Genomic DNA, 21,977 nt, shown 5'->3' on the forward strand with positions numbered 1-21,977 from the left:
TCTGTTACATTTTTTTGTAAATAAATACGTTTTCTTCTTCAATGACAGGCACTGATATGGCGGCACTGATGAGGTTATGCAGATGAGAGAATAGATGGACAGCCGCACTCCAAATAGGTCTTTTAAAAGGAAGACGTGCTCTTTATTAAAAAGGAAAAATGCACAGCATACAAACAGCAAGCAGTGGGATGAACAGCTGACGCGTTTCGCATTAAGAACTAATGCTTAGTCATAGCTACATTAGGTGGAGTGCGGCTGTCCATCTATTCTCTCATCTGCATAATCCTACGCATTGCCAGCACCCGTGTGGTTCCTGAGTGGACATTTGATTACCTGCCTGTGCTCACCTGGAGCGGCGGTCCTCCTATCGGCACTGATGAGGTGGCACCGATAAGCACTGATGGGCACTCATAGGCGGCAAAAGGGTTTAAAGTGATACTAAAGTCTTGTTTTTTTCCTACAAAAATAACAAATATACTTACCTGCTCTGTTGCCATGGATTTGCAGAGCAGCCCGGATCCTCCTCTTCTGGGTGCAGGACCCTTTTTTGGTCCGCACTGGAATTGGATCGCATGGGTGTTTACTCCCATGCGATTCGACTCCTGCACCATTTCACAGTTTGCACTGTGAACTGATGTGGGGGGTGTCAATATTGACACCCACAGCAGTTTCGCAGAGGGCAGTGTGAACCGCTGGCGATTCAGGTGCGATGCGGGAACCCGCACAGGATTCGCATGGTTTCCCACATTGCTGTGAACCCAGCCTATAAGTGAACATAAATAAAAGTGATAGGAAGTTTCTTAGAGGAAAAAGCCTTTTATCATCACCTTTACATTGTGTGCATGTAATACTGTTCAGTGGTATCCGACTCTTGGCATTTCTGTTGGGCATCTGTCTGGGCACGGTGTCTGATGTGCTTGAGATCTTTTCCCATAGAATTTTCTATGTTTTTTTTTTTTTAATGAGGTAGGTGGATAGGTCTTTCCTTGACCCTCCCAAATTGCTGAGCTTGGGATTTACATTGCATAATGTGATAAAGCGCCACAGAATGAAATCTTCAGAGAGACTTCTTCACAGACGCATCCATCACCAAGGAAAATTGGCACAAAACTGGGGATTGTTGAGCTGGGAAGAGATATGCCTGGGTGGGGACACCTGCCTTTTTTTATTCACCTGAAGATGGCAGCATAACCCAGACAGCCATGAACATGAATCCCTGTGTTCTGGGATGTAGAATTAGGAAGATTCTACTTTTTGCCTATTGCTGTCAATAAGCTTCTCTCTTCCACACTACCACACCACTCTGAAGAACTAAAAAGGGAGAATAGGTATGTTTTTTTTTTAAGAACAATCCAAACTGTCAGAGGCCGTCCCTTAAACAGTTTGATAACTGTGACCTTTTACATGTACATTTCATAAAGGTATTATAGAGTTTTGCAGCTGTAATTGCACTTGAGAACAGCATTATTGTATCCAAGATATTTTGCTACTCCTGTGAGCCGTGTAATGCTTCCATGAATAAGATAACCCTGAAACTTGCTGAGCTTTTAGTATAGGTTTCTTTAGTTCATTTTCAGTGCCACCTGCAGGTGGTATACAGCACTGGGACTTATTTGTTCTAATATAAGGGCGTTCTATATAATAAAAAACTATAAATAAAATCAGGATAGCGACTTCTCTGTTGCCTACAAGGGAGGGTGTTTGATGAATCAGATTCTAAGGAGATTGTTGTCTGTGCCCCTAGAAAAAAAGGCAACTTTAAAGGGCCAGTCCACCCAAAACTCACATTTTATTTAATACTTGGGGGTTAAACCATGTAATGTTTTTTTACACTTTGCATGGACTTTACTAGTGATATCTCGATGTGAGTTGAAGTTTATGTCCAGCCAAAAACCATTCCTCTAGTTTTGGACAGAGTGGAGGAATGACAAACGCTTGTTTTTTTTTTGGTGCCTATTAGACAGCTTCACTCTCACTTTCTGTCCTATTAGCAAACAAACAAGAAATGGAGTAAGCACATTCATCACGCTGTAACAGACAGAAAAGCGCGAATCGTCTTTTACTAACACAAAATCAGCTAAAAGCAGCCCCAAGGGTGGAGTCATCCAAATGGAACTTCCCCTTTATAGTGCCGTACGTCACTGCGCTTTGCTAGAGCATTTTTTTTTTTCACGATCGTGTTTAGACAAACCTTTTAATGATCGGGTTGAAAAAAAGTCATTTTTTCTAGACCCTTAAAAACGTAATTTTTTAGAACTCGAAAAAACGATTGTGTGTATGCGGCATTAGACCCCTTTCACACTGGGTCACTTTGCAGGCACTAGAACGCTAAAAATAGCGCCTGCATACCGACCCTAAAGAGCCACTGCTGTCTCTCCAGTTTGAAAGCCCAGAGGGCTTTCACACTGGAGTGGTGCGCTAGCAGGACGGTAAAGAGAAGTCCTGCCTAGCAGCATCTTTGGAGCGGTGAAGGAGCGGCGTGTATACTGCTCCTGCCCATTGAAATTAATGGGGCACCGCGGCTCTACCACAGGCAAACGCCTCTGCAGAGGCGCTTTGTGGTGGTTTTAACCCTTTCTCGGCGGCTAGCAGGGGTAAAAGCGTCCCAAGAAATTGACTTACCAAAGATGCTGCCCCCGCCCCAGTGTGAAAGGGGCCTTACAGGGGTTCTATCCTTCCCCTAATCTAATAAAGAAAAGCAATATGATTTTTGCTTCTGTTGCTTTTAAGAGTTCCCCTTACATCCTGTCTAGTAAAACATCATCAAGTAGGGCAGGAAGTAAGGGAGAATTCCTCTAAACGCAGACTCTCAACCTTTTTAACATGGAGGAACCCTTGAAATAACTACTTGGCTTCAGGGAACCGCTGGTAATAAATTATTACATTTACAGCTCACAGGACATTAGTGTGATGGTCAGTGGGAAGAATGCTCCTTACATTGGTGGTCATTGGGAAGAATCACCCCCCCCAGATAGCTAGAAAGATCAATGTATCAGTGGTTACTCATCTGAGAGGCAGAAATTGCTTATTGATCAAGGAACCCCTAGCAACTTCTAAAGGAACCCTGGAGTTCCACGGAAAACACTGGTTGAGAAACCCTGCTTTAACAAAACCCTGGAAAGCAGTAATAGTTAGAACCCATCTCCTCTTTATTCAGAACTGAGACAAGTCCCGGGTGCTCTATTTGGTCATTTATTTATTTATTTCATATAATGAAGAATACAGCAGGAAATGCTGGAACACACATAGGTGGATGGAACAGCCCAAACGTCTAAGTGGACGTAAAAAGAGTCAGTAATTATGGCATAAAAATCTACTTGTTGGAAGTACCCACGAAACCTAAAAATCCAGAAGGTTGACTCAGCCCACCAGGCTTCTCCTATAACCAAAAGGTGACTTTTTAGTGGGCATAACCTTTAAGTCAGGGGTACCCAACCAGTGGCCCGTGGAGCCCTCTGATGTGGCCCACGACCTCCTGCTCTGGGATGGTGGGTTGGCATGAGCCGATTCTTCATGTATAGCGCCAACTCCTGTCACAGGTGGAGCAATACCAAATGCTCTCTGCCTGGGGCAGCAACAGCTGGTGATACCTGAATGGAAGACTGTTATTAAAGGTAAGTTTAATACTAAAATCACAGTGTATGTATGGTCATATCTGTTCTGCAGTGGTTACTGGGCTGCTTTCAAACTGATCCGCAGGTGCAACGCAGAACACCTGGGGGTTACCTGCACTGAGCCATAGACTTCTGTTATTACCTGTGGGTTTGTGCACTTCAGAAAGTGCACCACACCTGCAGGATCTAATAGAAGTCTAAGTGCAGCTAACCTGCAGGAAAACCACAGGTGCATGCGCTGCACCCTCTGTGTGCCTTAGGCCCCTTTGACACGATCAGTCTGACCCCCTTCGTTCACCTCTATTGAGCCACAGATGTAAAACGGACTTGTGGCCGATTACACCCACCTACCTCTAATTCGATCCGCTAAAAAAAAAACAGAAGGGGGGGGGGGGGGAAATCCTTCCCTTTCCATTTGGGCAGATCAGATTGGAAGGTCAATAGAGTAGAGTGGGTTGTGCCCCTGTCTGCTCTGCATATGCAAAGTGGACATGGACCTGTCATCTGCCTGCTCTGTTCGTTGTAGCCCACGACCGGTTACCAAGTCATTTAAGCGGTCCTTGCGCTTCAAATGATTGGACACCCCTGCTTTAAGTTTTCCGCTTTTAAATATTTGCAAGGAAAAAAGGGCATATGAAGCGTCCACTTTAAAAGTAACATAGCGCAGGTTGTATATTGACTTTAAAAAAACATACATATAATGTTTTGATATTCAGTATATCACCTTCACAGTCATTAAATAGAAAGCAGGGTTCTGCAGCCATGATATATATCGGACACCTCTGTTAGGAGATATAGGAGTCATTCTGACATTCTATTTATATTCTTTAGAAAATATCTTTCACAAATGGTATATGAATCATAGGGCAAGAAGTCTATTTTAGCAAGGAATCAATAGCAGCTGTAGTAAGTAAATGGAAGCAAGCTCATACATCATTACAGTATTGTGAGGCTGCAGCCCTGACTAACCTGTCGTTGTGCAGAGGATAACATTGGCAGCTTTCAACGTTTCGATCATTGCTGCCTCCTCGCGTTCCTTCAGTTCTTTCCTAAGAGCTTTGATTTCTGTTCTGAAGCTGCCCTTTTCTTCCTTACGTGGCAGTTTTCTTATTTTTGCCTATAAAATGTAACAATAAAATGATAATGAAAATAAGTGCAATGCAAAATTAAAGAGAAAACACCTAAGCAACATCTATACATCAAACGTATGAATTTTATTGACGTTAACAATATTACTAAAGCCATTTTTTCTGTTTTGCGTTAAAGTGGATCTGCACTGCAGCTGAGCACCACAAACCAAAAACACTATTGACCTCCAGAAGATTTACCCCCCTTCCTGACCAAGCCATTTTATGCGATGTGACACGGCACTGCGTGACTTTAACTGACAATTGCGTGGTCATGCGAATCTGTACCCAAATACATTTATGTCATTTTTTCCCACAAATAGAGCTTTCTTTTGGTGGTATTTGACCCCCTCTGCGGTTTTTTATTTGTTGCACAATTTTGAAATATAAAAAATAAAGGGATTTTTAATACAGCTTACCTGTAAAATCCTTTTCTTGGAGTACATCACGGGACACAGAGCGGCATATTCATTACTATGTGGGTTATATGGAGTACCTTCAGGTGATGGACACTGGCAATCTCAAACAGGAAGTCCCCTCCCTATATAACCCCCTCCCATAGGAGGAGTACCTCAGTTTTGTAGCAAGCAGTATGCCTCCCAAAATGGTCCCCATAAGAGGGGTGGGAGCTCTGTGTCCCGTGATGTACTCCAAGAAAAGGATTTTACAGGTAAGCTGTATTAAAAATCCCTTTTTCTTTCTCGTACATCACGGGACACAGAGCAGCATATTCATTACTATGTGGGATGTCCCAAAGCAATGCTTTAATGAGGGGAGGGAGACATCTTCCCAAGACAACAGGATTTAATTAGAGGTACACTCAAAATAATAATAAATCCAACTTAGTCAAGAAAAATAAATTTAAATTTAAATCAAGGGTGCCCCCGATTCCGAGGGTCTTAAATCGCAGCCTGCAGCACTGCCTGCCCAAAGGCTGTATCAGTATTCTTTCTTACGTCCAACTGGTAAAACTTTGTAAACGTGTGGACTGATGACCAGGTTGCCGCCTTGCATATTTGAGCCATAGGGATCTGATGGTGTGCTGCCCAGGAGGCGCCCATGGCCCTGGTAGAATGAGCCTTTATTGATAAAGGAGGAGGCAACCTCTTAAAGCCGTAGGCCTGAGTAATTAACTGTCTAATCCATCTCGAGATGGTGGATCTTGCAGCCGCCTGCCCCTTCTTGGGCCCATCCGGCAAAATGAACAACACTTCTGTTTTCCGAATCTTCTCTGTAGCTTTAAGATAGGCCTTCATGGCCCTGACAATATCTAGGGTATGCAGCAACCCTTCTTTTCTAGACGTAGGTTTCGGAAAGAAGGATGGTAGAATCAAATCCTGGTTTAGGTGAAAACCGGATATAACCTTCGGCAGAAAGGAAGGATGAGGACGGAGAACCACCCTATCCTTATGCAGAATAAGATATGGTTCCTTACAAGATAAGGCAGCCAATTCTGACACTCTCCTGGCTGAAACTATGGCAACCAGAAATACCAACTTCCTTGTTAGTAAAACCAAAGGAATCTCAGCCAACGGCTCAAAAGGTTGCTTCTGCAAGGTTGACAGAACAAGATTTAAGTCCCACGGACAAAGTGGCGACTTGATCGGAGGATTAATACGTAAGACCCCCTGACTGAAGGTCTTAACCAGCGAGTGGGTGGCCAGCGGCCTCTGAAACCACACTGACAGAGCTGAAATCTGTCCCTTAATTGTGCTTAATGCCAGGCCTTTATCCACTCCCAGCTGGAGAAAACTTAACACTCTATCAATGGTATACTTGCGGGAAAGCCATTTCTTGGACTCACACCAGCCTACATAGGCCCTCCAAACCCTGTAATAAATTACTCTGGAGACCGGCTTTCTAGCCCTGATCAGGGTAGAGATAACCTGCTTAGACAGACCTCTACCCCTGAGAATCAGGGATTCAGCCGCCAGGCCGTCAAATTTAGACGCCGTAATGCAGGGTGGAGGATCGGGCCTTGAGAGAGTAGGTCTGGTCGTAGAGGAAGAGTCCAAGGGTCTTCTACTGCCATCCTCAAGACTAGTGAGTACCATGCCCTCCGGGGCCACGCTGGAGCAACCAGGATCACTGGCTTGTGCTCCATCCTGATCCTGCGCAACAGGCGGGGTAGTAGCTGTAGCGGGGGAAAGGCATAGAGAAGTTTGAACTGATGCCAAGGGCATACCAACGCATCGGTTCCGCAGGCCATCGGGTCCCTTGTCCGGGACATGAACCTGTCTAGCTTCTTGTTGAATCTCGATGCCATGACATCCACGTCTGGCACTCCCCATCTCTGGCAGATTGTCTGAAAAACCTGGGGATGTAGAGACCATTCCCCTGGCGACATAGTTTGGCGACTTAAGAAGTCTGCCTGCAGGTTGTCCACTCCGGGAATGAATATTGCCGATATGCAGGGTACATGAGCCTCTGCCCACAGAAAAATCAAGCTCACTTCCTTCTGAGCGGCCTGACTCTTGGTTCCCCCTTGGTGGTTTATATATGCCACAGCCGTGGCATTGTCTGATTGTATTCTCACCGGGAATCCCTGCAATTTGGATGTCCATGCCAGGAGGGCTAGCCGAGCAGCTCTGAGCTCCAGGATATTGATGGGCAGCTGCTTCTTCACCGCTGCCCAAGTACCTTGGCATATACAACCATCCAAGACCGCTCCCCAGCCTTTCAGGCTGGCATCTGTGGTCACTATCTTCCAGGCTATGGGGCTGAAGGATTTTCCCTTCAGCAGATTCTGAGGGTTTAACCACCAGCACAGACTTTGCCGGGCTCTTGATGATAGTGCTAAAGGAAACTCCAAGGCCTGTGCTTTCCTGCTCCAAGCTGCCAGAATGGCTGCCTGTAGGATGCGAGTATGGCTCTGTGCGTAAGGTACCGCCTCGAACGTAGCCACCAGCTTGCCTAGTAAACGCATACATAGGCGAATGGTTGGTTCTTTTTTGCTTAGAACCAGCTGAATCAATTCCTTGATAGCCTTGACCTTTACCAGGGGTAAAAATACCCTTTGCTGAGCTGTATCTAACCTCATGCCGAGATATTCCAACTGTTTTGTTGGTTGGAATGCTGATTTTTCTCGGTTTAAGACCCAGCCGAACCTCTCGAGGTATTGAACCGTGAGGGCAACCGCTTGCTCCAAGCAAGTAGGTGAGTGATCTATGATCAAAGGATCGTCCAAGTATGCTAGGACCGTGACCCCTTGGATTCTTAGATTGGCTAAAATTGGAGCTAGAACCTTCGTAAACACCCGGGGGGCCGTAGCCAGCCCGAAAGGAAGCGCCACAAATTGGAAGTGACGCTGAGCCACTGAGAAGCGTAAAAATCTTTGATGTGGCTGAAAGATCGGTATATGAAGGTAAGCGTCCTTTATGTCTATGGAAGCCAGAAAGTCGTCCTTCTGGAGCGCGGCGGCTGCTGACCGAACAGATTCCATCCGGAATGACTGAACCTTTAGGTAAACGTTTAAACTTTTTAGGTCCAAAATTGGTCTGACATCGCCGTTGGGCTTTGGTACGACAAATAGATTGGAGTAGAAGCCTAGTCCTTGCTCTTGGACTGGTACCTCTACAATCACGCCCTGGCAGAGCAGACGATCCAATGCCGTTAGGAACGAGGCCTTTTTTGCTGGATCGTTCGGTACCCTTGACTCCTGAAAATGAGGCGGCGGAAACTTTAGAAACTCTAACTTGTAGCCTATGGCCACAGATGACCGGACCCATCTGTCGGGGATGTTGGCTTCCCAAACCTCTGAAAAGAGACGAAGCCTTCCCCCCACTCGAGTGAGTGGGGGCGCCCCTTCATAAAGCAGACTTAGGGGCTGGCTTTGTTGGTTTGCGATACCATGGCTTCTTGCCCCCAGGGGCCTGTCCCTGTGACTTATTGTTAAAGTTGGATCGCGCAGGAGGCCGTCGATACTGCCTGGAATTTGAGGGCCCCGGGACAGGGGAAATCGGCCTTTTAAAGGCAGGACCCCGGAACTTCTTTTTGACTGGTAGGAGGGTACTCTTACCACTCGATATAGTCTGAATGTATTTATCTAGATCTTCTCCGAAGAGTCTTCCCCCATGGAAGGGAAACCCTGCCAGAAGTTTTTTACATGGGGGCTCGGCCGCCCAGTTCTTTAACCATAAGAGCCTTCTCATATGCACTACCAATAGTGATAAACGAGACGCCTGCTGGATGGAGTCCTTTATAGCATCCACCGCAAAGCATAAAGCTCTGGGAATATCAGATAGTTCCTTTGCCTGTTGGGCAGGGATGTCTTTCAGCATCTGTTTAGTCTGGACCTTCAAAGCCTGACAAACTCCGATAGCAGCCACTGCAGGCTGTACCACTGCTCCTGCCGTAGCAAAGGAAGCCTTTAAAAGTGTCTCTAAACGTTTATCAACCGGGTCCTTAAACATTTGTATGTTTTCTACCGGACAAGTTAATGACTTATTTACGCATGAGATGGCTGCGTCCACAGCTGGGGGCGCCCATTTTTTGGAAAATTTCTCTTCCATGGGGTAGATAACAGAAAATCTTTTAGGCGGCAAAAAAATTCTGTCCGGTCGTACCCAATCCTGGTAAATCAATTTCTCCAACAGAGGATGGACTGGAAAAACTGCGTTATTCAAGGGGGCTTTTAAAGAGCCCAAGGAGGAAACTGTCGGAGCCCGAGGCTCCGGTGAGGGCAACTTAAATGCCGATCGGACCATGTCTGTCAAGGACTGGATCCACAGACTTTCTGCTTGGGAGACTGAGAATGGTTCCTCCACCGTAGAATCCTCAAGCTCTGAACCTTCTAGGTTCTGGTCCAACAGGTCCTCCTGAGATTCTAATTCCTCTGGAGAGAGAACTTCAGCATCTGAGTATACACACTTTGGCGAAGGGGACCTAGTCCGCTTCTTGTCTGGCAAAGAATTAGCGATCATAGCTGCCAATCTTTTCTCTAGCCCTCCTAAGGAGATAGCTAGCATTTCCTCTGTGACAAACACCGGGTTGGGAGGATCTGGGCCAGCCTCCGCACCAGACCCCCCTACTGGCTCAACCAAGGCGGCCACCCCTGGGTTAACAGGTGGGGAGAGTACTGGCATAGCCTGACTCATATCCTCAGAATCTGAGGGGGAACCCTTTTGTTTTTTGGCATTTTTTGCCCCCCTAGATCCCGAGCCTTTGGGAGCCATGGTACAAGACCGAGGTACCCCAGCATACAACAACTGACTGTTTGTAGCTAGGAAAAAACTACGTGGTTAAGGGAACAGCAGTATTACTAATGTCCCAAACCTGGTGGGGCTCCGTATGTTCCAACAAAAAAAAAGACCACTTTTTTTTTTTTTTTTTTTTCTTTTTTCAATACATTATTATATATATATTCCTTTTAAATCATTAAAGGTTTTTTTTTTTTTTTTTAAAACATACAGCCCCACCAATACTTTACCAGCCTCCAACCTGCTGCAAAGAGGATTTTTGGCTTAACAGATATACATAGGCAAAGCCTAGCATGTACTACCCCTTTCCTGCCACCGGGGGTCACTAGTGTGCCGCTCTGTGTCCTCTCGCTCTCAGCTCAGTTTCAGACTGAGCCATGAACGAGGACCTGCTTCAAATAACAGAGGCGAAAGCCCGCCTCTTCCGACGCCGGCCTGCACGCTCCCCGCCCCCCTCCCGAACGGCGCGAAACCGCTCTATTAACCGTGCACGCGCCCGCGCCCGTATGTCAGGGGAGGGGAACACATGGAGACGCGCTGCCAGGCTTCAGGAAGCAGGGAGAGGATCGCCCCTACGGGCTGCAGAGCGGCAAATTCCAAACCCCCGGCCAGGTAGGACTTAAAAACAGGCCCTTAAGGACTCATTTATAGCCCTGAGAAAGGTCTCCTAAGAAGACCTTCCCAACCAGCGGGGCAGCAGGTAGCCAGCAAAGAAATGACCTAGACAGGGGGATCCAGTGATGGGGGGAAAAGTTAGATCATCCAGACATAACAGACATAGTGACCATGGTGCCAATGCAGAGCATACTCAGGCAAACCCCCCGTAGATCTCCCCTGGAGAGCCCACTGTCGGACCAAGTCCCGCAGGCTCTCCACTTACCTGCTCCATGCCGCAGGACGTTTGCCAAGCAACAACAGTCCAATCTTCTCCCATCTCCGTGGGTAAAGTAGTAGACCATCAGGTACTGGGGTCCTGGAAGGAACCGACTGACCTGGACCTATATAGCACCCTGGCAAACAGGATACTTTTGGCTTAGGAAAAGCTCTAAGTCCTGGGCCCAGGGTCCAGCCCTCTTAGAGAGGGCATTATAGGCAAAACCCCACGGTTTGGGGCCCGGGTACTGTCCACTTTGGCACTGAGGCACTTTGGACAGATCCGGTTAGCCCGCCTTAATCCCAAGGATATGGAGGCAAAGCCAATCCATGACCAACACCTAAGACACTGGCGAAAAAACTGAGGTACTCCTCCTATGGGAGGGGGTTATATAGGGAGGGGACTTCCTGTTTGAGATTGCCAGTGTCCATCACCTGAAGGTACTCCATATAACCCACATAGTAATGAATATGCTGCTCTGTGTCCCGTGATGTACGAGAAAGAAATAATAATAATAATAATAATAATAATAATACATATCCAGCGATTAAGTCCACGTGACGAAACATGTCGGGGCGTGGTCACTACTATAGTCTTTCCTGAACTGTTCGGACGTGGAACGATTTTGAGCGAGGACAGGCACCCACTACAGCATCTATTCCATTACATCATAAGGGCTGTGAGTACGTTTGGGATGTTCGTTGGTCCGCCGTGGCCACTGGTTCCCACTGCTTTGGAACGGATTCCTACTCATTTGATCTGAGGCATCCTGTTTAAGCTCATTTGCCAAAACACGAGAGTGTGAGGCACATTGTTGCGGTGAGTGCGCATTTCTGAAGGGTGGTGGATTCACTTTAACACTTTGGTGTGGTGGAAGAACATATGAAGACCCTTTAAGAAGTTATCACTTATGAACTTTAGTTTCACTTTTCACTCATTAAGTTCACGGATTAATAGACTTTTGTTCCATTTTTGTGCATATGTATATATTTATTTACCTATATACTTTTTTTGCACTTTTATTTGTTTATTCACATATAGGGTGGTCACTCACTCATTTATTCATTTAAATTATATGCTCGTTTATACAAATATGTAAGCGCTGCTTTATACAGTTTTTGATAAATTGTTTACACATAAGTGTCACTACACGTATTTTTTTCACAAGGTAGGGTTATAACTAGGGATGGGCCGCACACTGGTCGGTTCAGATCACACCACAACATCTCGAACAGGCAAAAAGTTCTAGCGAACATGTGAACCCTATTAAAGTCTATAGGACACGAACATGAAAAATCAAAAGTCCTCATTTTAAAGCGTTATATGCAAGTTATTGCCAGAAAAAATATATGGGGACTCAGGCACTGCCCTAGGGGACAAGTATCAATGCAATTAAAAAAAAAATATATATATATATATATATATATATATATATTTTTAAAGTAGCAGTGATTTTAATGATGCCTAAAATGAAACAATAAAAATGAAATATTCCTTTAAATATCATGTCTGTAAAATGGCACATCTGTGCGATGTATAGAACATGCCGCAGCAATAATGACATTTCTAAAGAATTTTTTTTTTTTAATTTAAACCTGCTTGTGGAGGTAATATAATTCCGACTCCCAGCAATACAGATTATAAAAAATAAATGCTGTGGAGTCCCCCCAAAATACATACCAGAAGCAATAGGAGGAAGGAGATGGACAGCCGCACTCCGAAATAACTTTTCAAAAAAGTTGTCTTTTATTTTCAAACAGGAACATGCATAATCACCACAACCATAAACCAGGACAGCCGACTAGTTTCGCACTCTTGCTAGTGCTTAATCAAGACCCTTATCCGAGCATGCAGCCTTTCAGGTCAGGAAAAAAGGGGGGGGGACAAGCAAGCACCCCCCTCCTGAACCATAACAGGCTACATGCCTTACACATGGGGGAGAGGGTGGGTGCTTTGGGGCAGAGGAGGCTCTGCCCCCCCACCCCAAAGTACCTTGTCCCCATGTTGATGGGGAAAAGGTCCTCTTCCCAACAACCCTGGCTGGTGGTTGTCAGAGTATGCGAGTGAAGGGCTTACCAGGATCTGGAAGCCCCCTTTAACAAGAGGGCCTCCAGATCCCGCCACCCCCCCATGTTAATGGGTAGGGGTACATTGTACCCTTACCCATTCTCCAAAAAAGTGTACAAAAGTAAGAAACAGTACAGTTTTTGCCAAGTCCTTTATTAAAAGCAAAAAAATAATGTCCCTTGATGTAATAATCATCCATCAATCATGTTGCCCGCCGGACCCGAAAAATAATAAAGGAGGCCGCTCGGCCATCTGCCTCCTCTCTGCTTTGACAGCAATTTAATAGGCAAGGGCAGGGGCCACGCGGTTATGTCACATAGTGGCACCGCCCCCTTCCAACATTACATGGCTTGACAAAGGGCCATGGCCAAAACGCGTCGTGAGGACGACAGCTATCCTCGCTCCATCTCTTCTTCCCGCTTGCGCCCGGGCTATCTCTCGCTTTCTATGAAGCTGCTCGTCGGTTCCACCATCCTTCACAGCTTGGCTGCCTTTCATCTCCTGTGATCTCCTGCCTTATCCTCCAGCACTCCCCCAGCCAAGCATGGTGGTTCCCCCCCTCCACTCCCTTGAGGCTTCCTCTCCATCTGGCCATTACCATTTGTTGATGAGCACAATGGTAGTAACCACTGCATCACCGTCCAGCCCAGCAGAGACCCAGCTGACAGCACTTCAGAGGAGTTCCTGAAAGTCTTTGCCCTGGTTCTGTTTTTCCAGTGTGTTTGAGGACAGCTCAGCATTCATTACCATTGACATATTGTTTGTTCATGGGTTTGTTTTCAATAAACTTTTCACTCTTTTTACATTGTTGCTGGTGTCACAAGAATTGGATACATTGCACACAGCTGCCATTCGTATCATATATCGGTGGTTCCATTCAGTGCTTTTTTTGTGGTTCTGTGTTTTACAAGTCACCCAACACATGGGCTGTCTTTAATTATGCATTGTGGAGTTGACCTGCTGGTACTGAGATATGAAGACTAGTAAAGCACAATCACCTTGTTGTGGTGCTAAAAAAAAAAGTAATTCTGAAAAAAAAAAACAAAAAAAAAAACAAATACTTACAAACGTCAGGTCAATATCTTTGCGGATGTCAGCAACAATCTGAGAGTTATCACTACGTGCCAGCATAGCGTCCAGAGAGTGATGCTGTAGAGATTCCAGCAGACGTGCAGGGTGTCCCAAACGTAATATTCGCTCTTTATAAGCAGCCAAGCGCTCCACTAGATTGTCCACAGCTACATTGGAAGGAGCGCAGCAAAGGACCTTGAGAAAAAAAAGTATGGGACATCTTAGTGTATACTGGCCAGCAGATCTGGCCTATGGTAGTGTAAGGCCACTCCATAATACAGGTCTCAGAAACAAGAGCTAGTTATTGTTAATCATATTTAGTGGCAAGTCATCATTAGCTAGTCTTTTACATCTGTGTGAAGCTCAAATGTAAAGCTGAATGTCAAGCAAATATACATGAAATGACACACATTATCGCAGCTCTGTAATTATTACTACTTCATTCAATGTATTTTTTTTAGCCCGTTTGGCTTGGTATCGATATCTTGCAGCCCCCTTTCCAGCAAAGCTCAGTTGTGTTGCATTTGTGAACACAGGACAAGCTGATAAGAAGGAGCAGAGAGACAGAGAGGTGACAGGCTGTACTGGGAGGCAGAGTTGAGTGCATCTCAGGACAGAAATAAAAAACTCTTAGGCAAGTAAAACATCTGCCTTATATGCAATACTGGGAATTTGCTTAGAACATTTTAAAATAAAAGCTTTCTGGGAATAACCTCTGTTGGGATTGTATTGGTATCTTAAGCCCTGTAAAACCCGTCCTGTTGGCAACACTACCAGTAATAGGAACTTAATTTAAAACTGAACTCCGGGCTAATTTGGGGTTTTACTATGCAATGTGGCTGTGCCCACACTGCGCGGGGAAACAACTTGTTTTGGTCTAGGCCTGGGCAGGGATGGGTAACCCTGGCACCCCAGATGTTTTGGAACTACATTTCCCATGATGCTCATCAGGGCTCAAGTCCTGCAGGAACGCGTGGGAACGGAGTTCCTGCACTTTTTTCACAGCAGGAACGCCGAGCTGCCCGAGCCAATCCTTCACTAAGTGGCGATGCCCAGCTCGAGTCACTGTCAGGGGCAGGCGAACCCTAGTAATCCATTATGTTGAATGAATGAATGAATGACTTGTATAGCGCTGTATATGTTACTGGCTGCTCCCTGTATATGGATTCATCGGGTAGTGTGCGGGTATTCCGTCACTTCCTTCGATGCCGCAATGTCTCCTGGGAGCTTTTGTCATTGTTCCCAGGAGCACACTACCCGATGAAGCGGCCCGTAACATAAAGGTTTACTAAGGTACAGTGGATCGAAAAAGAAAAAAAACAGGGTTTAGTAATTATGCATATGAGCGTATCATTTTTTTTTTTTTTAGGTGGGGGAGTGGATCTTGGGTGGGAGTTCCCACACTTTTTTCCCCAGGACTTGACCCCTGATGCTCATACACTCTGCAGTGTAGTTGAGCATCATGGGAAATGTAGTTCCAAAACACCTGGGGTGCCAAAGTTCCCCATCACTGGTCTAGGGGTTCAGTCAGCCAAGATATATTCACAAGACTGGTCCCTTTGGCTCCTGTCCCGTAGTCTGGGTGGTGGACTGTTGCTGACATCATCATACTCAAAGAACGGCTCTGGAAGTGAAGACGTCAGGAACCGTACACTGCTGGACAGAGGGAAACGCCATTTTCCGCAGGATCAAAGGATTGGCCAAAGGGATAGGCACCGTGTTCACTTCTAGTCAAAATCAGCAGTGTACCCATGCAGTGTGGGCACAGCCCCACTGCATAGGATAAAACAACATGTCCTAGAGTTGGGCTTTAAGCTAGCCATATACCAGTAGAATTTCATTAGAAAATGTTTGTTTTTGAATCGTTTATTCAATATTCTAGAACATAATGGGGACAAATCAACAAACTGTTTTCGACAATAATGAGCTGGAAAATCAAAAGGATAGCAAACGTTTCTTGATTCTTATCTGAACAAACAAAATTCTAAATGTGGATGTGGTCCCTGACCGGAAAAATCACTTTGCACATGTTTGGAAACTTTAATCCAGCAGTAGAACATTTCCTTATCACCAACATTAGTTTGTTTGTGTAAGCTGTTGAATAGGTTACAGCACAGATCTCCAAACCGCGGCCCGGAGGCCAGAGGTGTCCCTTGGCTTGCTTTTATTCGGTCCTTGGGGCGCTGTTTCTTTTACTAATACCAACAATGGGACATAATTTCCCCTGCTGACATCAACAATGGGACACAATGCCTCCCAATGACAACAACTGGGCCCATTAACACCAGTGAAGGGGCACAATTCCTCACAATGACACCAACAAATAAGCCCAATGGCACCAATGATGGGGTACAATTCCTCCCACTGACATTAACAATAGGGTACAGTTTTTCCCACTGACACAATTCCTCCCAATGACACCAACAGTTGGGCCCAGTAACACCAACAATGGGACACAATTCCTTCCAATCACACTGACAATTGGGCCCAATGATACCAATGATGGGATGCAATTCCTCCCAATGACACCAACAATTTGGTCCAATGATGAGGCTTGAATCCTCCCAATGACACCAACGATTGGGTGCAAAGACGGGGCATTATTTTTTTTTATTGCCCCTGATTTCGGGACCTTTTTTGATTTCCAATGGCCACAGTGAAGACTGAAGAACAGTAAACTGGCCCCCTGTTTAAAAAGTTTGGAGACCCCTGGGTTATAGGAATGTATGAAAGATAAATACAGATAAAATCTTCGGTGTAGTATATCGAGTTTATTCAAGTGGATTAAAGAATATTTTAATCAATTCAGAATATCCAGTATTTCTGAATGTTAGAATTCAACAACAGCTTTGCAATCAAACAAAATATAGGACATTTTTTGAGTCCATGAAGATACCAGCCTGTTCAGTTAAGCTTTGACAAAAAAGCCTGGAATACATCTCATTGGTTTCTAGGCAGAGCTGTACCAGATTTTGCGCGCTCTAGTTTTAGTAAATCACCCCAATGATTACTGCTAGCGATTAAAGCCTTTAGCAGTAACTGCAAGTAAAAAATCCAACAGGCTGGCTGTACCCAAGTCGATCGATGGATCGACTTGGGTACAATCAGCCTGCCCACACTTGGATCAAATCTCAGCTGGTCCCAGCTGAAATTTGATCCATGTATGGCGAGGGTGGCTCTGCTCGTTTGCCTCTCCTCCCTTCTACTGCCACATTTGGCACCTTTCGGGGGGAGCGGATACCTGTCGAAAGCAGGCACTCACTCCCACTTCTGGGTAAGATCACTGCATTCGTTCTACGGCGATCTACAAAATTTCCGGCCCCTGCCCGCCGCCTTCTGGGAGACACACAGGTTCCAGAAGATAGCAGGACCATTCAGAAAGCGCAAAGCGACTAACGCATGGGCAGTAGGAAACACTGGGCTATTTCCCTTAGTGAAGATGCAGGTACCTGCACCCCGAGCCAATGGATTGACTTGGGGTGCCGAGATTGCGGGATCCCTGGACAGGTGGTAAGTGTCCTTATATTAAAAGTCAGCAGCTACAATATTTGTAACTGTTGACTTTTAATGTTTTTTCCCCCCACGCTGGAACTTCTCTATCGGTGACATTACCGCTCAGGCATTACATTGTCAGCAATCTCTCCTCTTCACTGAAGCCGGCAGCTGGGGAGATCACGTGACCGGGGGGCACCCTCAGAATAGGCAAGTATAGACATCTTTCCTTTACAGGTTATTAGTATAGGGTTTAAAATGAGGCTGGCAATGAAAAAAAAAAATTTGTAGGATGGTGGAATTCCAAGATCTCCATCAGCTTTTTAACTGGCTATGTCACCGAAGAATACTCCTCACTTTCTGCACTGGTAACATGTTTGTCAGAACAGCAAATGAGGGAAATGTGCTTTAACGTGGACACAAACAGCAATAAAAACCTGACAAACTTTCAAACCCCACTCACCTCAACTAAAACCAAGCACATGCATTCCAATTTGTGCTATGTACTGCACTCAAGGCTGCATGAGAATCTATAGACAGAAGGTTTAGGTGAGTTGTGTGGCAGAAGATATATGACAGTCTTTACAAAAAACTTGCCATGTTATCAGGGCCATCTTTAAGGCAGGGCAAAAGGGGCAGCTGCCCTGGGTCCTGTCATTGTTGTGGGGCCCAAAGCAGCTGCCTCATACTTGCCAACTATCCTAGTTTAAATTCCCTTGTCCCTTGAAGTTTTAGTCCTTTGCCATGTCCTGATATCTCAGTGTGAAGTGCTGCTACTAATGCTGCCCAGCTCTTCCCTATTGTTGAGAGAGAAAATAACCGCTCAGTAGTCTTCAAAGAACCTCCTCACTGGAACCAAACCATGGGTGCCGGCAATGCAATAGTGATGCAAAAATACGAAGGAAACTTGGACAGCCGCACCCCAAAAATGTTCTTTTAATTAAAATCGATCACAAAATAAACATGCCACAGCAAAAAAATTGGAACAAAAGCTAATGTTTCGCACTGTAGCTTCAGTGCTTAGTCATAGCTAGTCAATGATTAAGCACTGAAGCTACAGTGCGAAACGTTAGCTTTTGTTCCAATTTTTTTGCTGTGGCATGTTTATTTTGTGATCGATTTTAATTAAAAGAACATTTTTGTAGTGCGGCTGTCCAAGTTTTCTTCCCTATTGTTGTGTACAGATGACTCACCTGCAGATCCTGCATTTACATGTAAATAACTGTCATTCATATGTAAATAACAGAAGCATTCATATGTGAATAGCAGTGGCATTCATATGTAAATAACTGAGGCGCCATTCATATGTAAATAAAGGCATCAATCATATGTACATTATGCCCCTCTGCAGTGAAGAGATGATGTGCTATAACCTTTAGCAACCAATCATTGAGCAGTATTACTGTACAGTAATCTCTAGCAACCAATCAACAAGAAGAAATTATGTGCTGTAACCTCTAGCAACTAATCAGTGAGCCGTAATGTGTGCTGTTACCTACATCAACCAGCCAGTAGGTGGTAATGATACGATGTAACCTCTGGCAACCAATCACAATCACTGCCTGATCTGATACAGTAAACTGATTTTACTTCTAGCTGATTTTTATTGTATGTCTCAGAGCAGGTGGAGAGCAAAATTGCATGGGGTGCCCCAAGAATTTTGCCCAGGGTCCAATCAACATTAAAGACAGCCCTGCATGTTATGTACACTACCTGCAAGTTTATTTAGCACTTTAATGTAAAGAAGTAGATATAGAACAATTATTTTCCCCAATGTACTTTAGAATATTTCCTACCATAAACTGTTTTTCTAGCAAAAACACAACATTGGCTTTATAATCACATTTTTAATTCACTGAAGACATGTCACTGCCTGCTAGTTCAGGGCCAACAAACAATATATCTGCGGTAAGCAGTGTTAGGCTTAGCAGCAGGCGTCCTAATGAAAGTGATTGAATTCAGCATTGTAATATAACATAACTGTTTACTGGGAAGAACAGAGAGTTCTGACAAGCATGACCCTCTTCTCACCTTTAGTCCTTGCTTCACAGCTTGTAGGATGATTTCCACCACCGTTGTCGTCTTACCGGTACCAGGGGGGCCGTGAATAATTGCAACTTCTCTCTGGTTTAAGGAAAAAACAACCGCCTCCTTCTGTGAATCATCCAAAGATGGATTGAGAAATTCCACTGGTCCTAGAGGCACAAGAGAAAAATTACGGTACCTGAAAATGCCAAGTAAACCTAAAACAAAGGCGGATTTAAAATCAACCTGTGCCGACACCCGCAATAAACTAAGGGGGTAATCCACAAAGATCCGGCGCAACGTAAATTTTCCCATTTAAGTTACACTGCCTTAAAATTTGTACCTAAGTGCCCGATCCACAAAGCACTTACCTAGAAATTTTTGGCTGTGTAACTTAAATTCCGCTGGCGCAAGGCGTTCCTCTTTTCATGGGGGCGATTCCCATTTAAATTAGGCGCGCTCCCGCGCCGGCCGTACTGCGCATGCTCGTGACGTCATTTTTCCAATGTGCATAGCGCGAAATTACGTTACGCCGAGCTTTGTGGATCGCGACGGGTCAATAAAGTTGCGTCGGGAAAAAAAAAAATTCAAAACAAAAAAAAAATCGCGTCGCTGGACAGAAGGGTCTGCTTTTACATGGTGTAAACAGTTTACACTTTGTAAAAGCAGCCCTAATTTTGCATTTGCAAACTAAAACTTACTGAGAAAAAACGAAGCTGAAAAGCTTCGTGGATCTCCGTAAGTGCTAATTTGCATACCCGAGGCGGCATTTCGACACAAAATGCCCCCAGCGGCGGATGCGGTACTGCATCCTAAGATCCGGCAGTGTAAGTCCCTTACACATGTCGGATCTTCTGCCTAACTATGGAAAACTGATTCTGTGGATCAGTTCCATAGTTAGAAACAGGGATACGACGGAGTAACATCAGTTACGCAGGCGTATCCCTTTTGAGGATCTGGCCCTAAGGATTTTGCTAGAGAGAAGGCGGCATAAGAAGTAAAGAAGGCTAAATATCCAATTCTCTTTCAGGCCTCATGCACACTGGACGTTTTGACGTTTTTACAGCAGCCGTTTTAGGCAGTAGACGTTTTTTTCTACAGTCATTAAACTCTCCATGTTATCCTAGGTGTCCATGCACACATAGGCTGTTATCAGCAGTTTTGGGCAGTGGCGTTTTTAAGCAGTAAAAAACTAAAAAACAAAACTAATGGTGGACATACCCACTGATCAATCTCTTTTTGTTCAGCCGGACTTTAAGTTGTTACACCAGAATGATGCCTGCAGGTTTAGATATCATCTTGGTATCGTTCTTTTCAGCCAGCAGTCGGCTTTCATCTAAAAGCAAATTAGCTGCTAGACTGCTTTTACAAGCAGTGGGAGGGAACGCCCCCCCATCTTCCATGGGTTTCTCTGGCTCTCTGTCCCACCGGCAAACCTGAGAATGCAGCCGGTGCTTCCACCAGCTGACCATAGAGCTGAACGAAGACCAGAATGGCTCCAATAATGTCTATGGCCTAAGAAACCAGAAGCTATGAGCATTTCATGACTTCTTCGCCGGATATAAACAGCACCATTGGGAAATTGGGAAAGCATCTGATCACACCAATCTTGGTGTGGTCAGATGCTTTGAGGATAGAGGAGAGATCTAGGGTCTAATAGACCCCCATTTAAAAAAAATGCTCTCATATGGTATATTTATATTCCCTGTGATAAATGTAACAAGTGGTGAATATCTGCGCTCAGAAAAAACTTAATTAATACTAAACAAGTGAATGGGAAAGGAGCACAAGTGACAAATAAAATGGTGAAATATGACAGCAATATAAAGAACAATCTCCTAACACAAAAATGGTACCATAAGGTCTGAAAAAATGAATAAATAAAGAGTCCAACAATAGAGAAAGCACACACAGTTCTTGATGGATGGTTCTTGAAGCACTCAGTAGAAGAAGACCCCACAACTAGGAACTGGTGAGATAGGTAAGCCGCACACCTATGTAGCTTTCACACACACCTCCAGTGATCCCAGCAGCTCACCTCACGGCTAGTATGAATAGCCTGTCAGCCAAGCGCTTCCATGTAAAATTCTGCTCTTAGTGACGGATATTAATCTTGTGGTCCCAGTGGGGCAGTACATGTAACAGAAGATCATACAGCAAGATGGTGTAATACTGATAGGACGGGAAGCTCAGCACATAACCAGCATAGAATGCACTCACATGAATGAAAAAAATGTTAGGCTTATCTCCACGAGCAGCGAGCTCGTCAGGGTCAATGTCCTGGTCCTCCTCTCTTTGAAATTTTCCCGTGGGTCAGACTGGAGACACTAAATGGCTCGAGTGACGATGTCACAACACACAACGAGAAACAGGGAAGGAGGGCACATCGCATGAACCAGTAGACAAGGTGGAATTTTAATAAAAAATAGCATACAAACTCACATTTGAGCAGGTACAGCTTGTATATCTCCACGAGTAGCGAACTTGTCTTGCCGTCCGTCGGATGCTA

General features: G+C 45.0%; 1 protein-coding gene across 1 annotated transcript in view; it reads right to left on the minus strand.

Moving 5' to 3' along the window:
* IGHMBP2 (immunoglobulin mu DNA binding protein 2) overlaps positions 1–21,977 on the minus strand; it is an 86,382-nt gene that overhangs the window by 50,529 nt on the left and 13,876 nt on the right. The window contains exons 5-7 of the mRNA XM_040328367.1: positions 19,475–19,638; positions 13,946–14,146; positions 4,584–4,731 (exon numbers count right to left, since the gene is read on the minus strand). Of these exons, the coding sequence (XP_040184301.1) occupies positions 4,584–4,731; positions 13,946–14,146; positions 19,475–19,638 (513 nt within the window). The remainder of the gene's footprint in view (positions 1–4,583; positions 4,732–13,945; positions 14,147–19,474; positions 19,639–21,977) is intronic.

The sequence above is a fragment of the Rana temporaria genome, chromosome 11 (genome assembly GCF_905171775.1).
Source record: "Rana temporaria chromosome 11, aRanTem1.1, whole genome shotgun sequence".
NCBI lineage: Eukaryota > Metazoa > Chordata > Amphibia > Anura > Ranidae > Rana > Rana temporaria.